Source organism: Calonectris borealis, chromosome 3 (genome assembly GCF_964195595.1).
Source record: "Calonectris borealis chromosome 3, bCalBor7.hap1.2, whole genome shotgun sequence".
Lineage (NCBI taxonomy): Eukaryota > Metazoa > Chordata > Aves > Procellariiformes > Procellariidae > Calonectris > Calonectris borealis.
The window spans coordinates 46421266-46444651 of NC_134314.1; the positions used below are offsets into that span (position 1 = coordinate 46421266).

General features: G+C 41.0%; 1 protein-coding gene across 17 annotated transcripts in view; it reads right to left on the minus strand.

The window, feature by feature from the left end:
- Positions 1 to 8969, minus strand: part of FBXL4 (F-box and leucine rich repeat protein 4) — a 71641-nt gene extending 62672 nt beyond the window's left edge. For 6 of the 17 annotated variants that reach the window (XR_012672960.1, XR_012672958.1, XR_012672959.1 and 3 more), the window contains exons 1-6: positions 8898 to 8969; positions 8032 to 8165; positions 2714 to 2885; positions 1322 to 1906; positions 800 to 884; positions 621 to 678 (exon numbers count right to left, since the gene is read on the minus strand). Coding sequence is in view for 14 of the 17 variants with exons in the window: in XM_075145532.1 (XP_075001633.1) it covers positions 621 to 678; positions 800 to 884; positions 1322 to 1825 (647 nt within the window). In the remaining 3 variants the exon portion in view is untranslated. Of the gene's footprint in view, positions 1 to 620; positions 720 to 799; positions 885 to 1316; positions 1907 to 2713; positions 2886 to 4434; positions 4729 to 8031; positions 8166 to 8294; positions 8509 to 8670; positions 8808 to 8897 lie in introns of those variants that run through there. The other 11 variants (XM_075145531.1, XM_075145530.1, XM_075145522.1 and 8 more) reach the window with 10 other exon arrangements.
- Positions 8970 to 23386: the final 14417 nt, after the last annotated feature.

A 23386-nucleotide genomic window follows, 5' to 3' on the forward strand; every position in this document is an offset into this window, starting at 1 on the left:
GTTAGGCGGCCTATTATTATTAGTTTGACCTATCACTGTTTGTTTAATTCGGATGTTTACTTTAGAGCTATTCAGTATATACTCATCACAGAGCTGTAAAACAAACAACTGCACTAAACAACAGTCGGTGACAGAATCACACAATATATTCATTGGGAATTTTAAATATATAACATGACACCTGATTTTCTAGGGGTTTTGAATAAACGTCAATGGCCTAGTATTAGGAAGCATGGGATACTAAGTTAGACCGAAAAGTATGCTTTTTAGCTGTACCTGTAAAAGTCAGGGAAAAAACACCCAGCATCCAAGCTAACACTACTCATACCGCCAAAGCATGCATTTTAAAGGAATACAGCATTTGTTGGCATATTATTTTCTACAGGATACATTTTTTAAAATCTTTCTTCTACCAGTTCTCCTTTCCTTTATGGGTTTGGTATCACTTAATCTCTTTTTGATGTATTCGGAATACTTTGATTGCATATACTGATCGGTTTTCCCAATGTTCTTCCCCACTATGTGCTTCTACCTCTCTCTTTCTCCTTCCATTTCTATTTCCTCACCTCCTCACTAAAAGCTTCACACCTCATACATAGTGTTTTTCTGTATTATCTTACCATTCCCCAGGTCCCCATCTTCCTGCCTCCCCAACTGGAATTTCATCAGGAGTTCTTACTATGAGGAAAACCAACAGGATCAAATCAGCTGCTTTTAGTCTACGAAGCAAGTGTAAAAATGAAGTGCGGCTCACACCCTTTGATCAGACCAAAAATAAAGATCAGACAAATGGCATCACCTTTTGTCCGACTGTTCTGTGCTTCTGGTTTTGGCCTCATTTCCATATGAATAGTTATAGTGCCTGACTGTACTATACATACAACCTAAAGCATGCAGAAAGAAGAAAGAGTTTATGGCTACTTGAAGCAGGATGATATAGCAACCGTGAATCTTCAGCCTCTTCTACACAATTTGCTTTTCTTATTGGAGAAAGAGAAGAACTCAGAACTGCCATTTCAAAAGTGATTTTTATACATACATAATAATTATTGCTCATAAAAATTCCAACACAAAACCCATCATTACACAAATTAAATCTGATACTAGGATCTGCATTAATTCCTACAAAAAAATCCACAACTCTGAAGTTGCTATAAAAAACATGTCACCACAGTTTTAAAAACACGCAGAAATAAAGAAAACGTTAGTGGGTCAGATACAAGACACAGAAATACTAGGAAGTAAAGTTCGCTAAACAGCATTATTTGTAGCATTTAACATCTTACAGGAAAGCATAAAGGAGAAAAAAAAATTACCTTACTTCAGCTGGTGGATTTTGTGAGTAAGGATTTGCAGAGCATGCCAAAATCCTGACTACAGCTCCAGGATGGTATGTTTCCAGAATGTGCACTGCAGTGGGATAAACTGGTTCCTCAAAAGCGAGTTCCACATAGTCCTGGCTACAGAAGGTGGGTGGCGTCCTCTTGAACGGCAGCCGAGCGCTAGGGCAACGATCCCACCAGGTCCCGTAAGTTCGAAAGACAGCAGTCTGAGTAAAGTCACCAGAACTAGGGTACACGTTTGGAATACCTGCTAAATTCCACATGGTATACGACATGCTGTTTTCACTACCATAGTGAGAGCTGAAATCCAACACTTCTTTGGCGTACTGAACTATTTCAACATTGATAGGTAAGGCTCGGGTGTTTGATTCAATAGCCCTCCGGCTGTTCATTTCTCCTCTTGTCGCTGTCCTAGCTCGGCGCCGAAGGCACATATAGTAAAACATGCTCAGAACTGTTAGCATGGGAAACACTGGTGACATCTAGATATGACTCAGGAAGATGCGAAAGGTCAGGAGTCCTTCATAAGGTGCATTAACTGCTTGTGGTGTTTTGGAAAAGAGCTGATAAAACAGAATGAATAAACATAGTTAGCAGGTAAGACATTCTTAGAAAGCAAACTGTACTCTTTCGAATATCCTCTAAAACAAAGTACTGCTACTAAAACATTAATAAATTATTACATTTTATTTTAAGACAGTTATTTATTTGGAGGCTACTAAGTGCGGCTCCCCATTTACTGTGTTTAAAAAAAGAGAAGACTATGAAGAAACATTAGCCAAACCTAGCCCTCGAGCAACAAAAAGACTAATGGTTAACTTAAGCGTTATTTTCAGGGATTTATTAAGAGAAAAAAAAACTTGCACTGACTTACAGAAATGAAATCAAGTATGAAATGAAATCCGGCCCTTGCAGTAAACAACTGTAGAAGGGTATCTGAAGGTACAGCTAAAATTATCCGTAGTATAGTTTTGAAATACGTGAACTAAAACAGACTTTTAAACAAAGTACTCGGGTACTTAGTCAGGCTGCAGCAGTATACAGCTCAACAAAACCCAAGTTACTTCACTGCTTACATTTTGCAGTAGGACTGCTCCCAGACCCAGATTAGTTCATTTAAAGCTAGCTCAAGTATATCTATATTATATTATAATCTGGAGAGTAAATACACCCTTCAAAGACAGCTCATATAGAAAGCTGGACAGCTGCTCCAGTGAATTGTTTCCTCTAATTTGTTCCCATAATTTGTGAATGGTTTTAAAAGTGAAAAGAGCGAGCTTTGGGCAGTTGATCTAAACCAAAAACTTAACCCACTGCTTCCTATATCAGAGCACTAGCCTGAAATAGACTCACAAAAATACTGTCTTTACCCTCTGAAGTTGTCCATGACAGCATTCACCACTGACAGAAGGGTCACCAGCCTCCTGAAGGATGCTCAGAATTCATTAACGACATCATCTTCCTTTAAGCCAAGCAACAAAGTAAGTCTTCAAGAGAGTCCTGGCATCAGAAGGAGAAGTCCCCATAGAAAGCATTTCACTTCTGATAAGAGAAAATATTTTCATTTATGTAACAATTCAGTTAAACACAAAATATATTAGATCTGCATACTGCCAGACCACCTAAAAAATCAACACAAAACATAATAATACTTAAGGATACTGATGTGTTTTACACAGCCTACACCAAATCAAAAGTAAAACAAAAAAACAAGCAGGTTTGACAATTAGAAAAAGCCAAAGTAAAGTAAAGTCTCTTTACTAAAGTTTCCTATTTACAACAGTGAAGAAATATTTACAGCTGAATGTTGTCTTCAGGGCACAGAAGGGCTGTATCATATTCCCTAGTAATAAAGATCCTCTTACATATGCTTGTCCCATATTTAGCAGCCGCTCCATACCTGTGTGATGTAAACTGTTAGATTTACCAACACACAATGAAACGTGGAACGTGTTCTCTGATTTCTGCTAGCAGTACACAACAGACTTGGGCAATAACACAGCAGTCCAGAATTCACATCCTCCAGTACCAAAAACTGTTTCTCACAAACTGGCCTTCTAATTAACTTGTTCATCAGCTTTACTAGGAAAGCATAAGGAGTAATGCCCATAACCTGTTAGAGGCCAAAACAGGGATGACTAAGCATGCCTCAAAATAAAATAAATGTTTCTTCAACGGCCTGTACTGGAGTCGCCGGTTAGTTTATCACAGGATACACACTGTGGTAATCACTGAACCAAGAGAGGTGGCTCTTCTATTGCAGAAGACGCATCAAACAACAACTAATATGATGCCTCACATTGCCTGGCAAACAAACCACGTATTTAATGTTTGCAATGGGTACAAGTGAGACCATACTTTATAGAGTTTTTGGAAGCATAAGCTTAAAGTAGGGTAAATAATTAAACAAATGGAAGCAAATCAAAGTGACTTTTGTATGCCTCTATATAAATCCATTGTGCGTGTTTCTTCGGTAAATTGCTTGTTTCCCATACTCACAAAATGCACACAGATGTACAAACAGTTCTCTTTCACTTGAACGTTGCCAACAAGAAGGCGCTTGCGGTAACAGATAAGGACAGGCTGGACTATTTGACCCTCTTTCTTGTGACAGCGAGAAAGTTTACTAACGAAGTGTTCACTTCTCACTTTCTTGCCTCTTCTATTATTAGCTTTTTGTTTAGTTCCTGTCCTTCACTCAGTTTCACATGTTGACATAGCTGTCAACAACATGAATTACTCCTGACTTTCGGTGCAGAAGGGAATGCATAAGACGATATGCTGGATCGACTTCAAGCTCTCCTGGAATGCCAAAACCCAATAATGTCACATTTCCCCCAAACATCCTGTTGAACCACCTTTTAGAAAAGGCACTGGGGAAAAAAGTAGCACAACCCCCAATCTCTCCGCCTTAAAAAACACCCAAAAAAACCAACTCCAAACTGAAAACTGTTATTTTAGCTTTTCAGCATGGAACTGCTGTAAGACGTAAGTGAAGATTACAAATACATTCTCCTTCTGGATTTTTCTTTTAAAAAGAAAAATCTATTTACAGAATATGCCAACAGACATTAAACTTCCACAAACTTACTGCTGTCAAGCCCTGGAATCATGTGTAGACCAGCATACATACCAGCTTCTAACTCAAAACTTCACTGATTAGCATGGTTTGAAGGCTGCTCCATGGAAATTATGGCTTTACAGAGCTCAATTTCAAGAATCATTCAGCTGGGGTACTTCCAAGATCAGGCATGAATCACTTATCTCATATATGCATCCTACACAAGTTCACATCTGCACTGCAAACTCCAGGCTTCCTCTGGCCATAGTCCGGAGCTCCTACAGCGCTGTTGTAAAACCAGCTGCCTATCAGCTTGTCAAAGAGCAGCATAACCGCCGGCTGGTTCAGAGCTGTATATCAACTAGCTGGCCAGTTTAAGCCAGGTCTAACAGAGCAGATAACTTGAAATCATACTGCAGATTTTCCATTAGCATTACTTTGGGTCATTCCCCCTCTACCAACTTGATGGTTTTCATAAAACCTGTAAAAATTTGATATCCTTGACACTGACGCCACTTTGTCAATTTTGGCTGACATTGGTCAACAGGCTCAAAAGTAAGTAAGTAGGAAGAAACAGGGAAGAGCACACAGCTTTCATAAAAATGTATTAGTCTGAACAATACAAGTGGAGGTAAATTACTCCTAAAGAGTTAAAAGCAGCATAGGATTTAGTAGTTTATAACAAGTAAGAGGAAACAGAAAACTATTAGAAAAGAAGGATAAATAAGCATTAGGACTACAATACAAATAGGAACTCTTCTTCTGGCATTTTAAAAGAAGCATTAAGAATTGCATGGAGTTAAAAGACCAATGAAAAATTGCTCAAGAGGTTAAAGGATAATAAGCTAGTGAAAGACTTACATTAAATACAGATCAGTAGGGCCAGATGATATAGAAAGATTTTTTCAGGAACTACCACAGGTCAAGCTGATTTCCAATTAAAGGGATTTAACTTTGCAAAAGAAAGATAAAAATGCAGACTCAGGCCTATGCAAAGCATCAAGATAAACAGCTCTGGAGCAGAGCAGTTCATGTACATGCAAAGTTTATGTGGAAAACTCCCCCTTCCCCCAAACCGCTTGATTATTTTTAAGAGATCCATTTGGGCCTATGCAACTATACCTTCCAATCTCTGGCAGCATCTTTGGCCTGTTGTATATTATTCATTTTCTTTTGTACAGGCATAATTATGCCAAACTGAAGCTTAATAAAGGTTTCTTTTAAACGTATCTTATTATCCTCCTCCCAAGCAGCAGCCTTCTACTTCTTTTCTTTTATTTGGTTTCTTTCATATCATAATTTTTTTTCTGTCAAGATACCATTAAATGGACTGAAATGGCACTATTAAACACCAGGACCTTCAGCGGCCACCACAGACTAGCACAGAGGACGTTAATGGTTGGTTAGAAACAAAAAGCAATATGCTATGAAGTAGAGTGACGTTGTGAGGCGCTGTCCTATGCCTACATGACCACTTCGCACTTCCAGACTGGATCCCGTCCCCAGCCTCTCTGGGGGCTGCCTGAGCCCTGCCCTCCCGTCTCATGCCCCACGCAGTCCCGCTCTGCTTCACAGCCACCTCTCCAGCCAGCGCTGCTGGGGAGCCAGGTGAGTCCCGGGGCTCGTCCAGCCAGACACCAACCACTCCCGCAAGCGAGTGTAGTTTTCAGTCTCTTCATCTCTCCGAGCCAACTCGTTGCCAATTAACATGAAGTCAGCGCTGGCTCAAGTCGTGTAAGATTGCAAGAGCCCCGGGTCAGACCAGGGCCATGGGAATGTTACCTCTCGTTTTACAGGACAGACAGGACTCCAGAGAACCAGACTGGACTAGACCTGGAATAAAACTTTCCTAAGAGAGAGGCAGGCTACCTTCTTTCAAAATACATTGGAGCCTATCACGTTATTTACAATCTCTCCTATTCAGATCATTATTTAATCGACAACTATTTCAATTATATAGGCAAATTCCCTTTTTCTGTTATGATTAACGGTTCTTCCCTTCGTGCTATACATACAGAAAGCCTTCTAAGACTGTAATTCACTATTTCCTTCTTTCAAACACAACAAACCTTGATAAAGGAAAATGTCTTATGGTTTCTGTACAGATTTCACGGGAACAGGCACTAATTAAACTAAAGCATTCAAAAGCACTAGATCTCTTCAGTCTATTTTGCCTCTTTTTACAGGGAGTTTACGTACACAAATCTATTTTCCAGCTTCCAAGCAACCCATTCTGTTAATGATGATTGTCCCTACTCATTTTGGTTGTTTTTGCAAATGCAGCTCCCCAGTATTCACAATTTCATCCCGTAAGAGCAGAAACAGGACATAGTTACATAGTTATTCACCAACCAGACTGCTGAGAAAAGGTGGGAAATACACAGAAAAAACCTGGGGATTTGGAGGGGCTGCAAAGTGAAGGATGTGTGTAAAGACATAACAAGTAACAGATATCAGACACAATAAAAAAATGAAAGATGGCATGTTTCTTCCCTGAGCCCCTAGCAATGCATGTGTGAGACAAGAGTTCATACTATTTCAAGAGAAGCAAATGTTGTATACACAAGTCATGTATACACCAGGTTTGATTTTTAAAGCCAGAGAGGTAGTAACTCCTCTTTACACCAGCTTTGCTAATCTCACGCTTGGGAGTATTGTGCAGAGTTTTCTTTCATTTGACTATAAAAGAAACAACAACATTGACAAATTAGAAAGGACGTATAAATGACAAAAACAATAGATTGTATTATCTCTGAAGAAAGATTAATGCAATTTAATATATGCATCTTAGATAAAAGATGGTAAATGGGAAATCTCTTAATTATCTTTGCACGTTAATGCACAGAGGGAATACTGGAACCTTACATTACAGTCTAAAACAGAGTATTTTTACCACAGGTTAGCATCTCTCGCTGTTAATTACCCAGATTATACCAACATCTACACTCAACTTGTTGAAACTGGACGCTAATATTAATTAAAAATTAATAAGCTCAGGCCCCACTTGCTGTGTTTCTTCCTGTAATGTGTTCTGGCACTAAAAACATAGCCATTTTACATATTTGCAACTTATAAACTTACAGTTTGGAAGAAAAAAAAGGAACATTATGACAATTCTATCTATTTCAAAATCTTGCTTGTGTTGCCGTCATAAGCGTCAAAACATGCAAAATCCAAGAATTTCAGATTACTTCACTGATTGACTGTTCCTTCCTGCTAGGACCAGAACTCATCGTGTGGTTTAGCACCGCAGTATAACGGAGACAAATGTTCTTTAGGCATCTATTACATGGTCCAGGTGACCACCCTGCCTTCTGGAGGTTGTCTTCACATGTAACAGAAATTGTTTCTCAGTATGTGTAAAATCACCAGGTAGCCCCTTTTAAAAAGGACTCATTCTACACGAAGCCTAAAGTCACCAGCATTATACCACTTCATTTTGAACAACTGCCCTTCCAGCTACAGTGAAACTCTCCTCCTCATGCCAAAAAAAGAAAAAAGAAAAAAAAAACATATCCCCATTCAATACTACTTTCAATAAGCAATTCAAGTGCACTCGTCTTCTCATTTTTCTCTTCACAGTGTTGCACTACCTCTCCATGCAGTCACACCCCGTGTAGCACTTACTTGCTGGTCCCCTGCCTCCTCACTGGGCTGATCGCACCTATTAGGCCACGTAGTTACCTCCCGCTGTCCGTTCATCAGCCTGAGCTGATAATAAACAGCAATTCACATGAAGCAAAGCACCCCAGAGTACATACCTAAAAAAAAAAAATAAATAAATATTGCTAGTTAAGCTCCTGCCCTGCTCCTGTTGTCTTGTGATTGGGCAACTGGGGTAACGGGGTGTAACTGGTGTAACACAACGGGGACCACGCAGCAGTTCGCACCTCCGGAGCCCGGCGCGCCCAGAGAGGACGCGGCTCTCCACGGGGGACGGGCGCAGCCCTGCCCCGGCTCCGCCAGCTTCGCCTGCCGCCGGGGCCCTTCCGTGCACCCTGCTCCGCCTCCGCCCTCCAGCTCCGCACCCCCGGCACCCGCGCTCGCTGCCGACAGCGGCCTTCGCCAGGGGCAGCTCTCGCCCAGGCCCAGGGGCACCGGCGGGGCACCCCACCCCCAAGCAGGCGGGACCGCCTGGCGCCGCCGCTGCCCTCCGGGTCCCCGCCCTGACGCGCGGACAGCAGTCCGCCACGGCCCCGCCGACCACGGCCGGGGCGCCGGCCCTGCGGCCCGGCCCCCGCCTCCGCCGGGCGGGCGGGCACACACCTGTGGCCGGCCGCGCCCGCCGCGCAGGGCCGGCACCCGAACCGGGCTGCTCCCGGGCCCGGCGCTGCCAGGTCGGGCGGGGGCGCGGAAGGGGGCGTCGGGCACCTGCCGCCCCGCCGAGGCGACCCCCTCCTGCCGCGGCCGCGTCCCGAGGGGAGGGGCCCCGGTAGGCAGCGCGGCCCCCCCGCGCCCGCCCCTCCCCCGCCCGAGCGGAGCCGCCACCCTACCCCGTCCGGAGGGCGGAGCAGCTCGGGCCGCGCGCCACCGCCGCGCCAGGCGCCGCCGGAAGCCCGCACGGCGGCGGGGCGGGGCGCCGGAGGAAGAGGCGCGGCGGCGGGGGGCCGCGGGGGCGGGGCCGCGAGCTGCGCGTGGCCGCGCCTCAGCGCGGGGCGGGCCGTGGCGGCCGTTGCCGGCGGCCGTTGCCGGCGGCGGGTGGGCCACGGAGGGTGCAGAGGGCTCGGCCCGGTGTCCCGTGCTTTATTTCGGTTGCGAAGCCAAGGGAGAGGCGGTGGAACGTTGTCACTGGTTGTGACTCACGCCCTCTCCGGCCTGCGTGGTAGCTCTGCAGCCGCCAAAGGCTGCGGTGAGGCGGGGGCCGTGAGCCGCCCTCGGGAAGGCCGCCTGCCCTGGGCAAGTCCCAGCCTGGTTTCTCCCAAAGGTTTTTAACAGGCGGCTTAAAAGTCCCGCCCTGGCCCCAGCCCAACCGGATCGTGCATTTAACGTGGTGCTTTGAGTCCTCGGCATGTCGTAAGGGCAGCCCTGGTTTTAATTGATCTTAATGAGTACTTGCTCCAGCGAATTGTAGTGCCTCTTGGGTCCCCAACTGGCATATTGCAAAGGAAGTGTCACGATTTGCTTCCATATCCTTTAATTTGATATGCGTGCCCAAGCACTTGTGCTTTCTCTCTCAACCGCCGCTTCCCATTCCAGCTCCTGCGATGGTCGCCAAAATTGCCATCAGTCCGACTAGTCTCCTCGTGTCTCCGGCGATGCTCCACATTAGATGGTACCTGGGACCATTCAGTTACAGTAGAAAACAGTGATGCTGACTTTGACTAGGTGGTCAAAAATAATTCTGAAAATCCAGAAAAGGTTAAAAATACTTTATATCTAAGTTACTTTTTGTATAATGCCTTAATATAAATTCTATACATTTATAATAAATTCCAAATATAGAAATCTATAAATTTAGGATCGAGTGCTTCTCTGCTGCTAACTGTAGTGGCAGACAGGCCACTGCACAACCCTGCTTTCCACAGACATGCCAGGCTGACCAGTTTATAGGTGATTCATGTACCTGCACGCACATGTGTGTGCACATACAGAAATGCACATACATACATATTTTATATGCATAAGATGCCACTGTACCATATACAATATTTTTAAAATAATATTTTAAACCCCAACTTTTAAGGCATTACTTTTACGGAAGAGAAAGGCGGGGCCCTCAGGTTCCAGTGCCAGCGGTGTAGTGTGCTGTTCTGCATCATTCAGCCTCACTCCTACCCTACAGTTAGGTGCTAGCTACAGAGTGCTTATAAAGGTGCTTTCAATACCCACCTTCCCAGACAGTGGCCACCTTAAAATCTGAATTCATAAAAATACAAAAAAAGAGGAAATAAGACTACAAATAAGTTTGATGAGTCAGAAGATAGGTTAGACATGAAGCTGCTTTTTTGTGTTTTATTTTGTTTATTTTATTGTTTTCATTTTGATTTTTGTACATATCGTGGTATCCTCCCTTTCTGAATGAAATGAAGGGAAAGGGAACACTGTGAAGGCACAATTTATCTATCTATCTAACTCATTTAAGACTTCTGCTTTAGCATGAAATGTATCACCTAGGAACAGGAACGTAAGAGCACCCATTTCTGTCTATTGGCTATAAAGAAAAAGCAGGCAACTAGCTCAGGTATCTGTGCAGAGGTCTATGTTTGACCAAATCATTCCTGTCTGGTGTTTATTTTAAGACTATATTGAGATTGATTTCTGTGTCAGTGCAGAAGATAGAAAGATAGGAAAAGTTTTTCTTTCCGTTCACTCACACTCCAGCTCACAGATGCTGAAATTATCACTTAAATTTAGCTTTGTAAAGGTTATGTGTTTGATCTAGTCTACTAGGCTCATTCTATAATTCATGGGGAGACACGGCTGCCTCCAGGTGATCCAGCCTATCCCATTCACGCCTATGACAGGTGCCTAAGATACACAGAAGATACCGCTGTTTGGAGGTACACCTCTCTCCACGTAGCGCAGACTGTCCCCAAGCTTTCAGACAGCAAATATGATGTGTTATGTATGAACACATCCTTACCAAGCCAGACAAATTACAGAACCAACTTCTTCATTATTCACAGAGATTGTCCAACAGCAGGTAGCATTTTAAAACTGCAGTGAGACTAGAATTTGTTGAAGAGGACAGAGGACATTGGGTGACAGTGTCCTTTTTGTCTAGGCTGCTGTCTCAAATTCAAGCTATGATGTGCATTAAAGATGTGCTCCAAATTACTGTCAAATTGTCATTCCACAGCCTTTGTAAAAATCAGTTGATGATCTATTAAACAGTTTTCCACATCTGGAGATGACAGATAATTTCCAGTGAGCTATGCCACGTAAACACTTTATAATATATATATATTTCTATATAACATCAGCAGTAAAACCAGGCATAGAGTATGTTCCAGAAATAGTCCCCTGTGTTGAAAGGAAATACAGTGGTAGAACAGTACAGGAAACCTTCCGTTTGTAAAATAACAGAGAGACTTATCTTCTGTGTGTTAATCAAACTTTGTAATCACCAAATTCATGTCTTAACAGCATCCTGCTTCTCCTTCAGCTTTTGCTCCTTATGATAAGCGATGCTATGGCTTGCTTATTAGGGGGAAATCTTGCTGATGTCAGTAAGAATATTGTTATTTCAAAATTAGGTATAAAGAATGGAAAGGCCATATAACTGGCATGGTTAAATGTGGTGAAGTTATGTCGGTGTCTATACCAAAGGCACGTAAGGGAATGATATGGCTAGTGACATCTCAATCACTTTTGATTCCCAAGACATGTGGTTGGGTCTTGGATCCATGGTCAGATCCTTTAACTCACTTGTCACCACAAGCCGCCATTGTGATAAAAATGTCCGGAAGGAAGCTTTCCAAAGGAGGTCAAGATCCCACCATGTCAGCTATGGTGTCTGGCAGTTGGAGGTCCAAGGTTCTTTTATGTTCTGCACTCCCAGAAGATATCCAGATCCACTTTTCCAGGCAAGGTGGTCTTTGAAAAAGCACATGTGGCGAAGGGGTTTTTAGTGAGAACAAAGAATCTGCTTATTAAGCAATGAAGCTTACCTGAGCCTTGGGTAAAGAGTTAAGAGACAGCTCCTCCTGAAAACAGGGTAACACTTTAGCTAGTTTGCAAAAAAAGAGAGGCCTAAGTTGCTCTTTCTAACATATTGGTTGAGAAAACATTTTGTAAATAAACAAACGATGCAAAAAATTACCTGGCTTGTAAGTCACCAGTTCCCACTCCCAGCAGGAAACTGATCTGAATTTTGTTATCACTTTGCAAAGCTTTGTATTTGAAAGTGTTAAATTGAACCCTAAAAATAATGAAATCATTTTAATCAGTGAGTTATTTTTAATACAACCAACTTAGCCAAGCGTTAACCACAAAGCAGCACTGAGTGCCTATGCATAACACCGTTGCCATTGGTGTGAGTTGTTCTCTCTGGCTTCCTCAGCATCCCAGGATATTAACCCAGCGTGGGAAACATCTCACTGCCTCTTGGACCGGCGTTACTGCTTTTTGATATGTGAAATTACATATATTCTTTGAAGTGGAAGAGAAAGTATACTAAGCCAATGAGACTCCTCACTGAGTAAATTTAAACATGTTTGTAGGTGTTTCCACGAGCCAGGCCTAACAAGTCATTGGTTTCTGTGTCAGCTTGAACTCTGCTTTTTCCAGAGGAGATTTTTTATTCCCTGTGGGTTTTTTTTTCCCATGTAACAATATTTTGCGTAGCATCCTCTCTCTGCTATGCTCTATGAAAACACCATATTGCATAGTTAATCATATTTGCTGCATTTTATCTTTATTTTCCTGTGTTTTTATTAAAAAATAAAGGGAAGAATGTGCCACTGTACAAGTATGTGCTTAAATTTTATACACAATTAAACAGCTGCAGTATTTCATCTGTCTCTCTGCTGCTTGGCACTGGTTCTCAGTAGACCGCACAGAATTTAGATTATAGACTCACTGGGGCAAGGGCGATGTCTTGCTATGTCTTCTATGAAGTACCTTGTATATATTATCAAATTATATAACAATAACAGTTTCAGCATTTGAATGGCTAAGCACTGCCCTTACTGTGGAAGCACTCTGCACGATATGTAATTAAGCTTTAAGAAAAAAGCATAAGGAAAGAGAAAATCCAAATTTATCAAAATACGGTGTTACCTGGACATATCACAATTAAAAATCTTTCCTCTTTCCTTTTTATCTTTCTGCAGAAATGTACTCATGAGCAATAATCCTAAAGCCTGGAAAGGATGTGCTGACTGAAGTCTTCGTGAGGTTTTTTAATGAGGATTAGGGAATCTGAGATAGTAAAATCTGCTGTATACAAGGAGGTTGTTGTGTAAGAATCTTCAGACAAGTTTTAAATCAGAATCCTTTGTCAGCAGCAGTAGGATCCAGTAAGGATAATATGCTAATTTTAACCAGCAATAGGCTTCATATAGGGATCTAAAGAGACAGAGATAGATACAATCTTACAAAGCTTTTGTGTTGACACTGCACAGCTTGTTACTGCATTCAACTGAAATTTAAGAGTGGGAATGTAAAACTTGTATAACATTTTAGCAAGATATACAGTAACATTGAAACGTGAATAACAATTGAAAGAGTAAGTAGGAAGTTCCCTTAGCCCTTGGGCTACTGCCATTTTTCTATTCCAGCAGACAAGTAAATGCTCTAGGTGTCAGTGCCATAAAAACGTTCCCAGAGGCAATTCTGGCAAAGCACCTACTTTCTTCAAACCGGACCCATTGCTTTAACCTTCTGAATGTCAGATTTCTAAAGCTAAGTGCTTCTCGTGCACTGTCTGCTGCGTCTGGTCTCTAGGCTTTGCTTACAGCCTGCTGGGAGTGCAGAAGAGTGTCACAGGCATGTACGCTCAAGGAACAGGGACAATTGATTCCTTCTTCATAACAACTAGAGAGCTGCAAGGTACATTTGAACAAGGTCTTATTGTAATTTCACAATGAAAGGAAAGTTCTAATAATTAGCGGGACTCTGTGTTTTATCAGGCTTATGATATTGATTGGTAGTAATTGTTAATCAGCTCAAGTCTCCTTTATCATGCCAGTACTTTTTCTTTAGAAATGTATCAGCCATTTCATATTTTCTTGCATAATGGCTGTATGAACTGACCGGCAGCAAGGAGCAGATGACTGGTACTTTTGAGATAGATGTGTGTAATGTCCACACCGTGCAGTTTTTTAGCACAAAAACCAAGGGAATAGATACAGCTGCAGTGCAGTACTTCAGTGTTTGCAGATCTGAGCCATATTGATTTCAATGGAGATATGTAATTTAGCCTCACAAAAAGACATTGTTAGCCTCTCATCAAGCATCGCATAACAATTTTAAACCCTTTATAATATGTTCATATGACCAGAGATATTTTTATAGGTCAGTTGTGTTCCATGGCTACAAAGCTGTTCGTGGCTCATCCACTGCTGCCACATTTCACAGTGTCACGATCAGTCAAATCAGAGCTCAGCAGAGCTGAAGAGTTACAGATGCTAAACAGTAAGATGATTCCACCCAAGGATTAGAAACCTGGAAAACTATGAGAAGTACTGTGAAGTTCATATCGCTGTTCCAATCAGATCAATGGGAGCATTGTTATCAGTTATCAATGAATGGAGAAGTTGTTGGTGATGCTTTGCAACTGATATCTTAGGCTACCAACATGACGGATCAGATGTGCAAAGTTTTCTTTCAGAAATAGCATATGCATCCACGGCATGCAGAAAAGCTGCTTTCAGCCATGTAAATGTGCCAACAGTAAAACCATATGTTTATTTAGTACCTTTTCCCATTGCTAAAGATATTATACAAGTATAAAAAGTAAAAGTGATATATTAAAAGACAATATAAGAAAATTTACCCATAAAAAATTAAGGAGGCTTTACTGCTTGCTGTGCTTTATTTAAAAAAAAGAAAAAGGAGGGGGGTGCGAGAGGAAATATACAAAGCACATTGCAAACCTTATTTTGTGATGGAACAGTTCAGAATGTGTAGTAGAATTCAGCAACCTATTTTGTAGCCTTCTTCTAAAAAAAATTATTCCTGAATTTTAGTGAAGGAAAGTCTGGGAGCTCTAAATATATACAAGCCCTAAAAAGTCATGGGAAATCTACCTCAACTTGGGTAGTTAATGACCTAATGACCTCTTGCTTAACCTAATGAGTCTTCTTCAGCAAGCAAGGGCACAAAAAAGGAACCTATCTTCTCAAAGAGATAAGGTCTATTCATCAGCAGAAGTTCAGTCCTCCCAGAGTTGAGGATAAATGGCTTCAGGTCATTCAGCTGAGTTTGTCATTCAAGCATTTTTCCAGAATATAGAGCAAACTAGGAGAATGGGTTGAGAAAGGGGGTTCACACTGCTGGGGAGCGTGTGTAAAACTGGCAAGAAGTCTCTAGTTGTGTTCTTTCTGTGTTTGTTTCCAGCAGATAATGTGTAAGAAAAGCGACTGTCACTTCCCTAAATATATAAGCTTTTAGCAGCCAATTTCAGGAAAGACTTAATGAGCTTCAGCTTCTAACTAGAAGCCTGTAGCTACCTTCCTTTCCCTGCTATACTGGCAGCTAAAAGTTACACTGTGCATGTGTGCTTGTAATACGCATATGTGTACACACACACCCACCCACATCCCCACACCCACACCCACACATACACCCTGCCCCCATTGCAGTTCTCCTTCATTTGTGAAAGTCCCTTAAGTATGGATACGGTGCAAATACACAATAACACAGCCAGATGTCTGACCCAAGCATTCTCTGTTTAGGAATGAATTTGCTACAGCAATAGAAACAGCTGGACTAAGTCACTTCTCAAGTATGCATGGATACCATGTTGGCATTCAAACAATCAGAATATGAAAGCCAAGAATCTGGTTTTTTTTCATTTTTGTCTACTAATTATACCAGAATTTTCTACCTTGGTGAGTTGGATGCTCTATTTCCATCTTACAGCTAGTCAGAAACAAGCAAGCTGTTAGTTACAAGTAGTTCTCCAGCCCTTGGGTCTTAGTTTATTTAGCTAGCTCCCTTCTGTTTTGCATGTTTTAGCTTTTGAAATTATTATATTTTCTTGCAGGAATTTGGCGTGTTTCCATAGTTGATGAAGTAGGTTTGTAATCTAGGTAATATTTACAGAGAGAGGGTGAATAGGCAGCAATATCAAGCAGCATAGTGTCATACCAGTACGCAGAGGAATCGTAATGGGCAGGACATCTACATATAAGTTCTCTGTGCAGCATTGCCAGGGAGAAATACAGGGAAGTGGGAGTAAATGCTACCTGATCCCAAACAAGAAAAACTAGACATCATTTTAAAATAACTCCTTTTCCACATCCACACATCATTACTGCTTTGGAAAGGGGACTCATAGCATAATGGGAGGTGATGGTTCCTAGCTATAAAATTACCAGCGCTGTGAAACTTTAAAGACACAGATGTGTTCAGACTGAGTTAAGTATGATAGCGTCACACACTGTTAAACCTGCATGGTCTGTGATTTTATCAGCTGTGGATTGATTCCCGGTATGTTAATGAAGACCTATGTGTAGTTTTCTTGATTAACTTAAGGCTTAGAACTTGTTACTTTAGCACTGAACAAGATTTAGGCTTTTGAGTGGTTGCATCTGATACCTCAATTATTCATCCTGGGAATTAATGTACAATTAGCATGAATTCCTGCTTACATGGAAATAGATGGTTATGTTAATTTGGACGCAGTTGCTGAAAGAGTTCTGAATAATGAAAAGACTGGTATTAATATCTTTGTGTTGGATACAGATCAGACTGTGTAAGGAACATTTTTTTTTAAAGTAGAAATGTGTTCACAGTTTGTTTTATTTGTTCCATTCTCCCTTCAGTTTCAGGCTATTCAGCACATCTGCCAATGATTTCACATAATTATGACTGTTAAATAGTTTTTGACTACAAATATATATAAAATATTTGGCCTACTTCTGTACTGATTTGTACACTTCTGAATGAGGGTAACTCCTTTGAAGTGACTGGAATTATCCCGTTATAAAGTCGCTTAAGGAAGATCATAGGTAGGTCAGTTCTTCCTGGAGCTTTTTGCTCCAACATATCATGCCTCAGATTTGCCAGTCAGTTGCTGGTACTGTAATTAATTAGTTCATTCAAAACCAAGGTAACAGTGTGCAGTTGCTGAGAACACTGGAATATGTTTTTCATGGCAGAGCGATTTCATTCTTAGCTTTTAAATACAGCAGTTTCACCAGAAGAGCGGCATTTGGTTTGAACCTGTTTTTTTTATCTATTGATTTCTCTGCTTCCTGGCACCAAAAGCTTTCCTCACTGTTTGGAGGACATAGCGAGGGATCATCAGTCTAAGCCTGAAGCTGCAGTGACATCTGCAGCTCCTGCACGGATTAAGGAGACTTGGGATGCACAGAAAACTGCTTATGTGCGTGCAGCCCACTCACCTCCATGCAGGGGACAGCAAGTTACTTGGAATAACCAGCAAAATGAAACAGTTTTTTTTTTTTTGCTGCCTGCTGTTAGCTTCCAGTATGCATTAATGCAAGATATTCAGTGTTGTTAGTGAGATTTTTCCCCCTTCTATTATTATAACCCTTTAGGCTAAGTGTTGTCCTGTCCCTGGCTTCCTGGTGATCGCTTATTCTGGGCACATAGTTAGTCCTGAAGGTGGCATTGTTATTGACTGAACATACTGTTTGAGAAAATGTTGATTACTTCACATTCTTCAAAATTAATCCTGAAACCTTCCTGAACTATATTAATCAACTCCTTTAACTTTTTCTCCAGTGGAGAAGGTGGAGGCCAGTAATGTCATCAAAGAGCAGGTGCTCCTCCCTGCCTCATTAGCACCTTGCCTTTCTTCTTCAGTTCCAAAATCCTTGAAACCAAGAACGCTATTTATAGCTTTTACAGAGCTCCGTTGGCCTGTTCCTGTCTCTGCAACTAACCGTTTGTCTGCCTCTTCCACCATGTTAAATCAGCCCCTTGTGACAGCACCCTCAAGACCTGCAGAAGCAACGGCTCTGGAATGACATGGCAGGTCTGAAGGAGATTGATGGCAGCCAGAATGGTGGACCGATGGGAGCATTTAAACACACCAGCATCTGAGAGACTGAGGAAGAAATTAGGAGTGTGAGGATGATAAAAGGGAAATATGGGGGCATAGGAGGGAGGACAAGCAGGGACTCTCATAAATGAGAGCTGGCCACATCCCAAGACAGGAGGGTAATCTCAAAATGCCTATAAAGAGGATGCTGGTAACAAATGACTTTTTTTTTTTTAATGTGTGTATTCAGACTATATTAGGAACAGAACACAAGGGCACTTAGATCTAATAATAGAAGCTATGTTAGAAAAAAATGGGAATATTTTTTTCCCTATATTTGCAATAAATATCTTCTGATATCTTTGCATAATGTCACAAAATCAAATACTACTATTGGATTATTTTGTGATCAGCAAGAATGTTTGTAGTGCTCTGTCTGCAAGGTATATATCTTGCCAGATATCCTTGTGGTTCCAGGATATCTGTGGAGGATTTTTCCTTCCATATGCAAGGCAGCACAACCCGACTGGCCAAGGATATTACTGTGAAGCGCCAGGCCGGCCTGCCTCCACGTACTGGATGCTGGAATTAAGAATCATTATTTCAGGTTGGAATGGAAAATCCTGTATTTCTACTGACACTAGTGATAGCCACGATAATAAGTGGGTTTTTATGATGTTAAAAGGCAGAGACCTTTAAATGTTGATAGCAGAGGTATGCAGTACAAATAAATGCTGTGGTGATCCATGTTCAGCACGTAGAAATGTCTCTGTACATAGTCCTAGCATACAGTAATAGCTGTGCACACAAGTGGAAATCAAATGTTCTAGGTAGTAACATCTAGGTCTGCTGCAGCCAGCTGAGTGACCTTAAATATCTATCACCTATCTATGTATGCAGATGCTCTCCCATCACAAAGCAGGATTAATGATGCTACTTCACAGAGCTAATGAGAAAATGAATCAGTTAGTGTTTGATTCACAAGAGCCATAAAGCATTATATAGACATTGTTTGTTTTTAATTCCTCCCTCTATCATGCTAGCTAATAAGCAGTATTATTCATATTCATATTATTATTAAAATCACATTCGATTTCCCAGATAACCCAAAGCATCTTTCCAAAATGCTTTTTCTAGCTTCTTTTCCACTTAGTATTTCTCTGCCAGACTACTTGGATTGTAGAATCTCAGTTCAACAGAACGCATAGAAGATATAGAAGATACAGGCGGGTAGGATCGTTCCCTCCACCCCCCCCAAAAGTCATGATCAAAGAGTATTCTCCTCTTACAATACCTAATGATCTCTCCTTTTTGCTCAGCTTCAGGATCTCATTCTTGAGACCCAGTTTACTGTTCTGGATAGAAAAGGTTTAAAGGATCTGACCCAGAGTTTGTCCTCCTGCTTCTATAAACCTGAAAAAGATCATTCTCAAACAATCAAAGTGTACATTCACATTTGGATAGAGCATACGTGCTTTTTCCATCTGGTCCTTGCACCAACTGACAGAGGTGAAAAGACATCAATGGCAAATGATGTGAAGCATCATTTAATCACATGTAATTTCTTTCTTGTTTAATACCAGAGGACATATGATTTTGTAAATATTTATACAGGGTCTTAGAGCCACCTATATAATAATAGTTTCATATTCAATAATGACAGATCACCGATGCAAAAGCCTGTGCTTATTAAAATGAAAGGTAGCAACAAATACACACTACTAATACAAATAAGAATTTTGATTTGTATTCTTGTTTGCTTCTTTTTTGTTTTTTTTATTTTTTTCAATAATATTTCTGGTTATCAAACCCATGCATTCCTCAACCAAATTGGGCTATATCCTGTCCTAATACAAGCATAAATGTCCTAGGAACATAGTTTGAGGATGAGGCAGGTCCTGTTTAGATCTCTCAAACTGCTATTGTATTCCCTTTAGGAAAAAAAAAAAAATCACAGTTTTATTTCCTTCTGTTACATGCTATTAGCCTTCCCGATGTGAGATGCTTTCCTGAAGCAACTAGGACAGCAGCAGTTCATTTGAAGCCTCCATTAAAAGCATCTTTCTACAGTACTGTAGTGAGTCTTTCCAGCCCACCCAGTTAGAGAGTTTCTTTTTACTTGTAACTTTCCATCTGGATTCAGAGCATTCTGAAAAATCAGTTCTCACTCTTCTAAGGGTTAAATTTCTGCTAACAAATATGGACTATTTGATATGAAAACCATTATTGTTTGATATGTCAAATAAAACATTTGTCAATCAAAAGTCTTTAAGCACTGGGCTATGTGACATTTACTCTTTTATAAACCGACAAAGTCCCTTGTGGCATGCCTTTCTTCCTCTCATTTAAATAGTGGTAGGAGAACAAATCACACTTCAGGGCAAGTTGATAACTGCCAGTCACGATTTCTGCCTTGTTTACTATAATGAGGAGGGTAATAAATGCATCTGACCATTTCAGCTGGCATTTGCATAGATGAATGATTTGTCCAGTCAGTCGCTCTCCAGTGATTTGGGCCTTTTTGTCAGCACAAAGAGCATTCAGTCTCCCTGGAATTTACAGCAGCCAAGCTCTCATTAGCAAACATCCTTTACCATGAATGATTCAAATAATTACCACTGAAATAATAAACTGTTTCACAAAAACATTTTATTTGATGGCTCCAAACATCAACTTTTCTGAATTGTTGACATTCAAATAAGCCAGAGAGCTTTATTGTTGAGCAACAATGATCCCCTTGTAAAAGGGTGGGCATTGTTTTACCTCCAGTAGACCTTTAAACTTGGCCAGATATCAAATGTGTCCTTCAAACAGCTAGCCAACGTGCTGGGTAATCGGAGGGCACGTACCAGATGGAGCTATAGTAAAACTGTATGTTCAGGCTCCCGACTAATTTTCACTAGATTTACTTAGGATATTGCGAGCATAAAATTCCAGACTAATTAGCAGCAAGTTATCTATTTGCATCTGCAGGAGTTGTATAATTATTAAATGCTTCTGCTTACACTGAGCTCTCAGTTCTGAGTTCTCTTCTGTAATGATATTCTATGTGTATAATTAAGTGTTATTTGATATAGTTTTGGAGTTCAATCAAATGAGCAAGCAACAATTATATCCTATTATGATCTCCTCTAGTGCCTGGCAATAGGAATGATGTCATTGCATTTCCAAACCCGTAGCATGAGGCAAAAGGAATTTCCTGCTATCACTCTCCTTTACCCTTTCTACCATGCGTAATTAGAAAAGTTTTATTAGTTAATTTAGAGTAGGGCTATTTACTATGGGTGTTCATAGGCTGCAGGAATGTCTTCAGTTTTCATTGCAGCATTGTTTGTATGGGTATGTGCATGAAATTATTATCTTAATATCAACCAAACAGGATTCAATTGCACATTTTATGCTTCTCTTAACTGCAAGGAAACAAAACACAACAACAGAAGGGGGAATATTTCACTCATCCCAGCACATTCTTCTTTGCATGATTTCACTTTCACATTAAGGTAGGGTAGGTAACAATAATCTCAAACAGCCTAATACCTGAGACCTTGATGTTCAGAAATAGAATAACTGAGCCCTAGTTTTCATTTACAGACCCTTTATATCCCTCTGGCAAGACAAATGTCTTTTGCTGCCAAGGAGAGGTAGAGAGCTTTTAAAATATGTGAAAGTCAGGCCAGTAAAATTAAATACATTAAAACACATGACTGTTATTTGCAAGCTATAAAGTGTACTCCTTAAAATATAATGTCTGGTAATTGTTCTGAGCCAGGAAGGCAAATATTTAGAACCCAACTTTTCATACTTAGGTGTTTGCAATAAGAGGCACAAATTCTGCCTCATTTTTATTCACCCAAGGATAATTGCCCATTACAACACCCAAATTTGGGACTATATATCCTATTTAAGCACCAAGCTTTGGAAGCTGAATCCAAGTGAATAAAGTTACTTAGATAAATTGTACACTGTCTTTGAGCTTTCCAAGTTTGTCCACGGACATTTCATCTTCACCCAGCCAAGACCATTCAAGTCCAGCCTAGTCCAGTGTTATTTTTTATTTCCTCCTGCTGTTTCTCTAATCTGTAGTCAGTAACTAGATGAAATAGACTATTTCTTATTTTCCTTTTTGGCTTCTCAGGTGCAACATCAGAAGGAAATTAAGAAATCCCTTAATAATTCACTTTTGACAGATTTTTTTTTTTTTCATTTCTAATCTAATTTGGTGTTGACAGAGCTAAGGAACAAACAGAATTGGCTGGAGCCATGTACAGACGGCCAAGTGCAAAGAACATTTTCTACACCTCCTGGTAGTCCTGTGTTCTGAAAGTCTCAGAGGAGCTTGCTATCTTGCAATGAAGATCAGTAAAAGCTCAGTTAAAAGCAATACTGCTTTCCGGAGCAGTCCATTTTACATGTCAGCAGGAAGAGAACCTGCACACTAACATTTAATCCATAGTTTGGTCTCTGTAGTCTTCTGTAGATCATATTGTTACCACGTTGCCAGCATGCTACAGGTGAATGTCCTGTTCCTGCCACCATCAAGCTAGACTTTAAAGCTGACTTAGTTAATGAGTTATTTAATCTCAAACTGCATACATCTTAGACATCACCACAATTTAGACAGCAATAAAAAAAAGTCCAGTTTCGATGAGAACCAGAAAACAAACCAGAATTTAAATCAGAATTTGGAGTGGGATTCAAGTCTGGATATAGATACATATGTTTAGATGTCTATGTAGGAGGCAGGTATCTAAGCTCTTGTCTCAGTAAATAGAGACCCTGTCAAAACTGTCAGTGGAACGTGGAGAACAAACTCAGGTCTCCATTGACTGTAAAGAGTAGATCTCCACAGGCTGCAAAGGAAGATTAGATACCTTGATCACCTGTAGAAATCTCCATGTAGACACCTAAGGCTCAGTTGAGTTACCTAAATATAGGCACTTGGTGTTGGTTGAGATGTTCTGTGGTATCTAAAGCATCTTCACAGGGCTATGAGCAACTGGAAGCTTAGTGCAAGCAAGATGCCACTAAAAACCATGTCTGCGACCCTAAACAAAGATATCTTAATATTGATTTGAATCCTTCCTCAAGTCTCCAAACTCAGAAATGCTGAAAATCCCAGCTCTAACAAAACTGGAGCACCCTGAGCAGTGTTGGCTTTAGATGTAGGCAGAATAGGTGTCTGCCTAATGCTGCACGCTGCTGCTGGCAGGAGAATAGCGCGCAAAGAACCATTTATGTATACCTCAGCTTCTTGCGCACCTTCCTGGGCAGCTTCTAGCACTTTCCTCACATCTCCCCACTCATCCTCTTCCGCTGCTGCCATTTCTACCTTGTAGTAGACTATGAGATCTGGTCCCAGTACAAGAA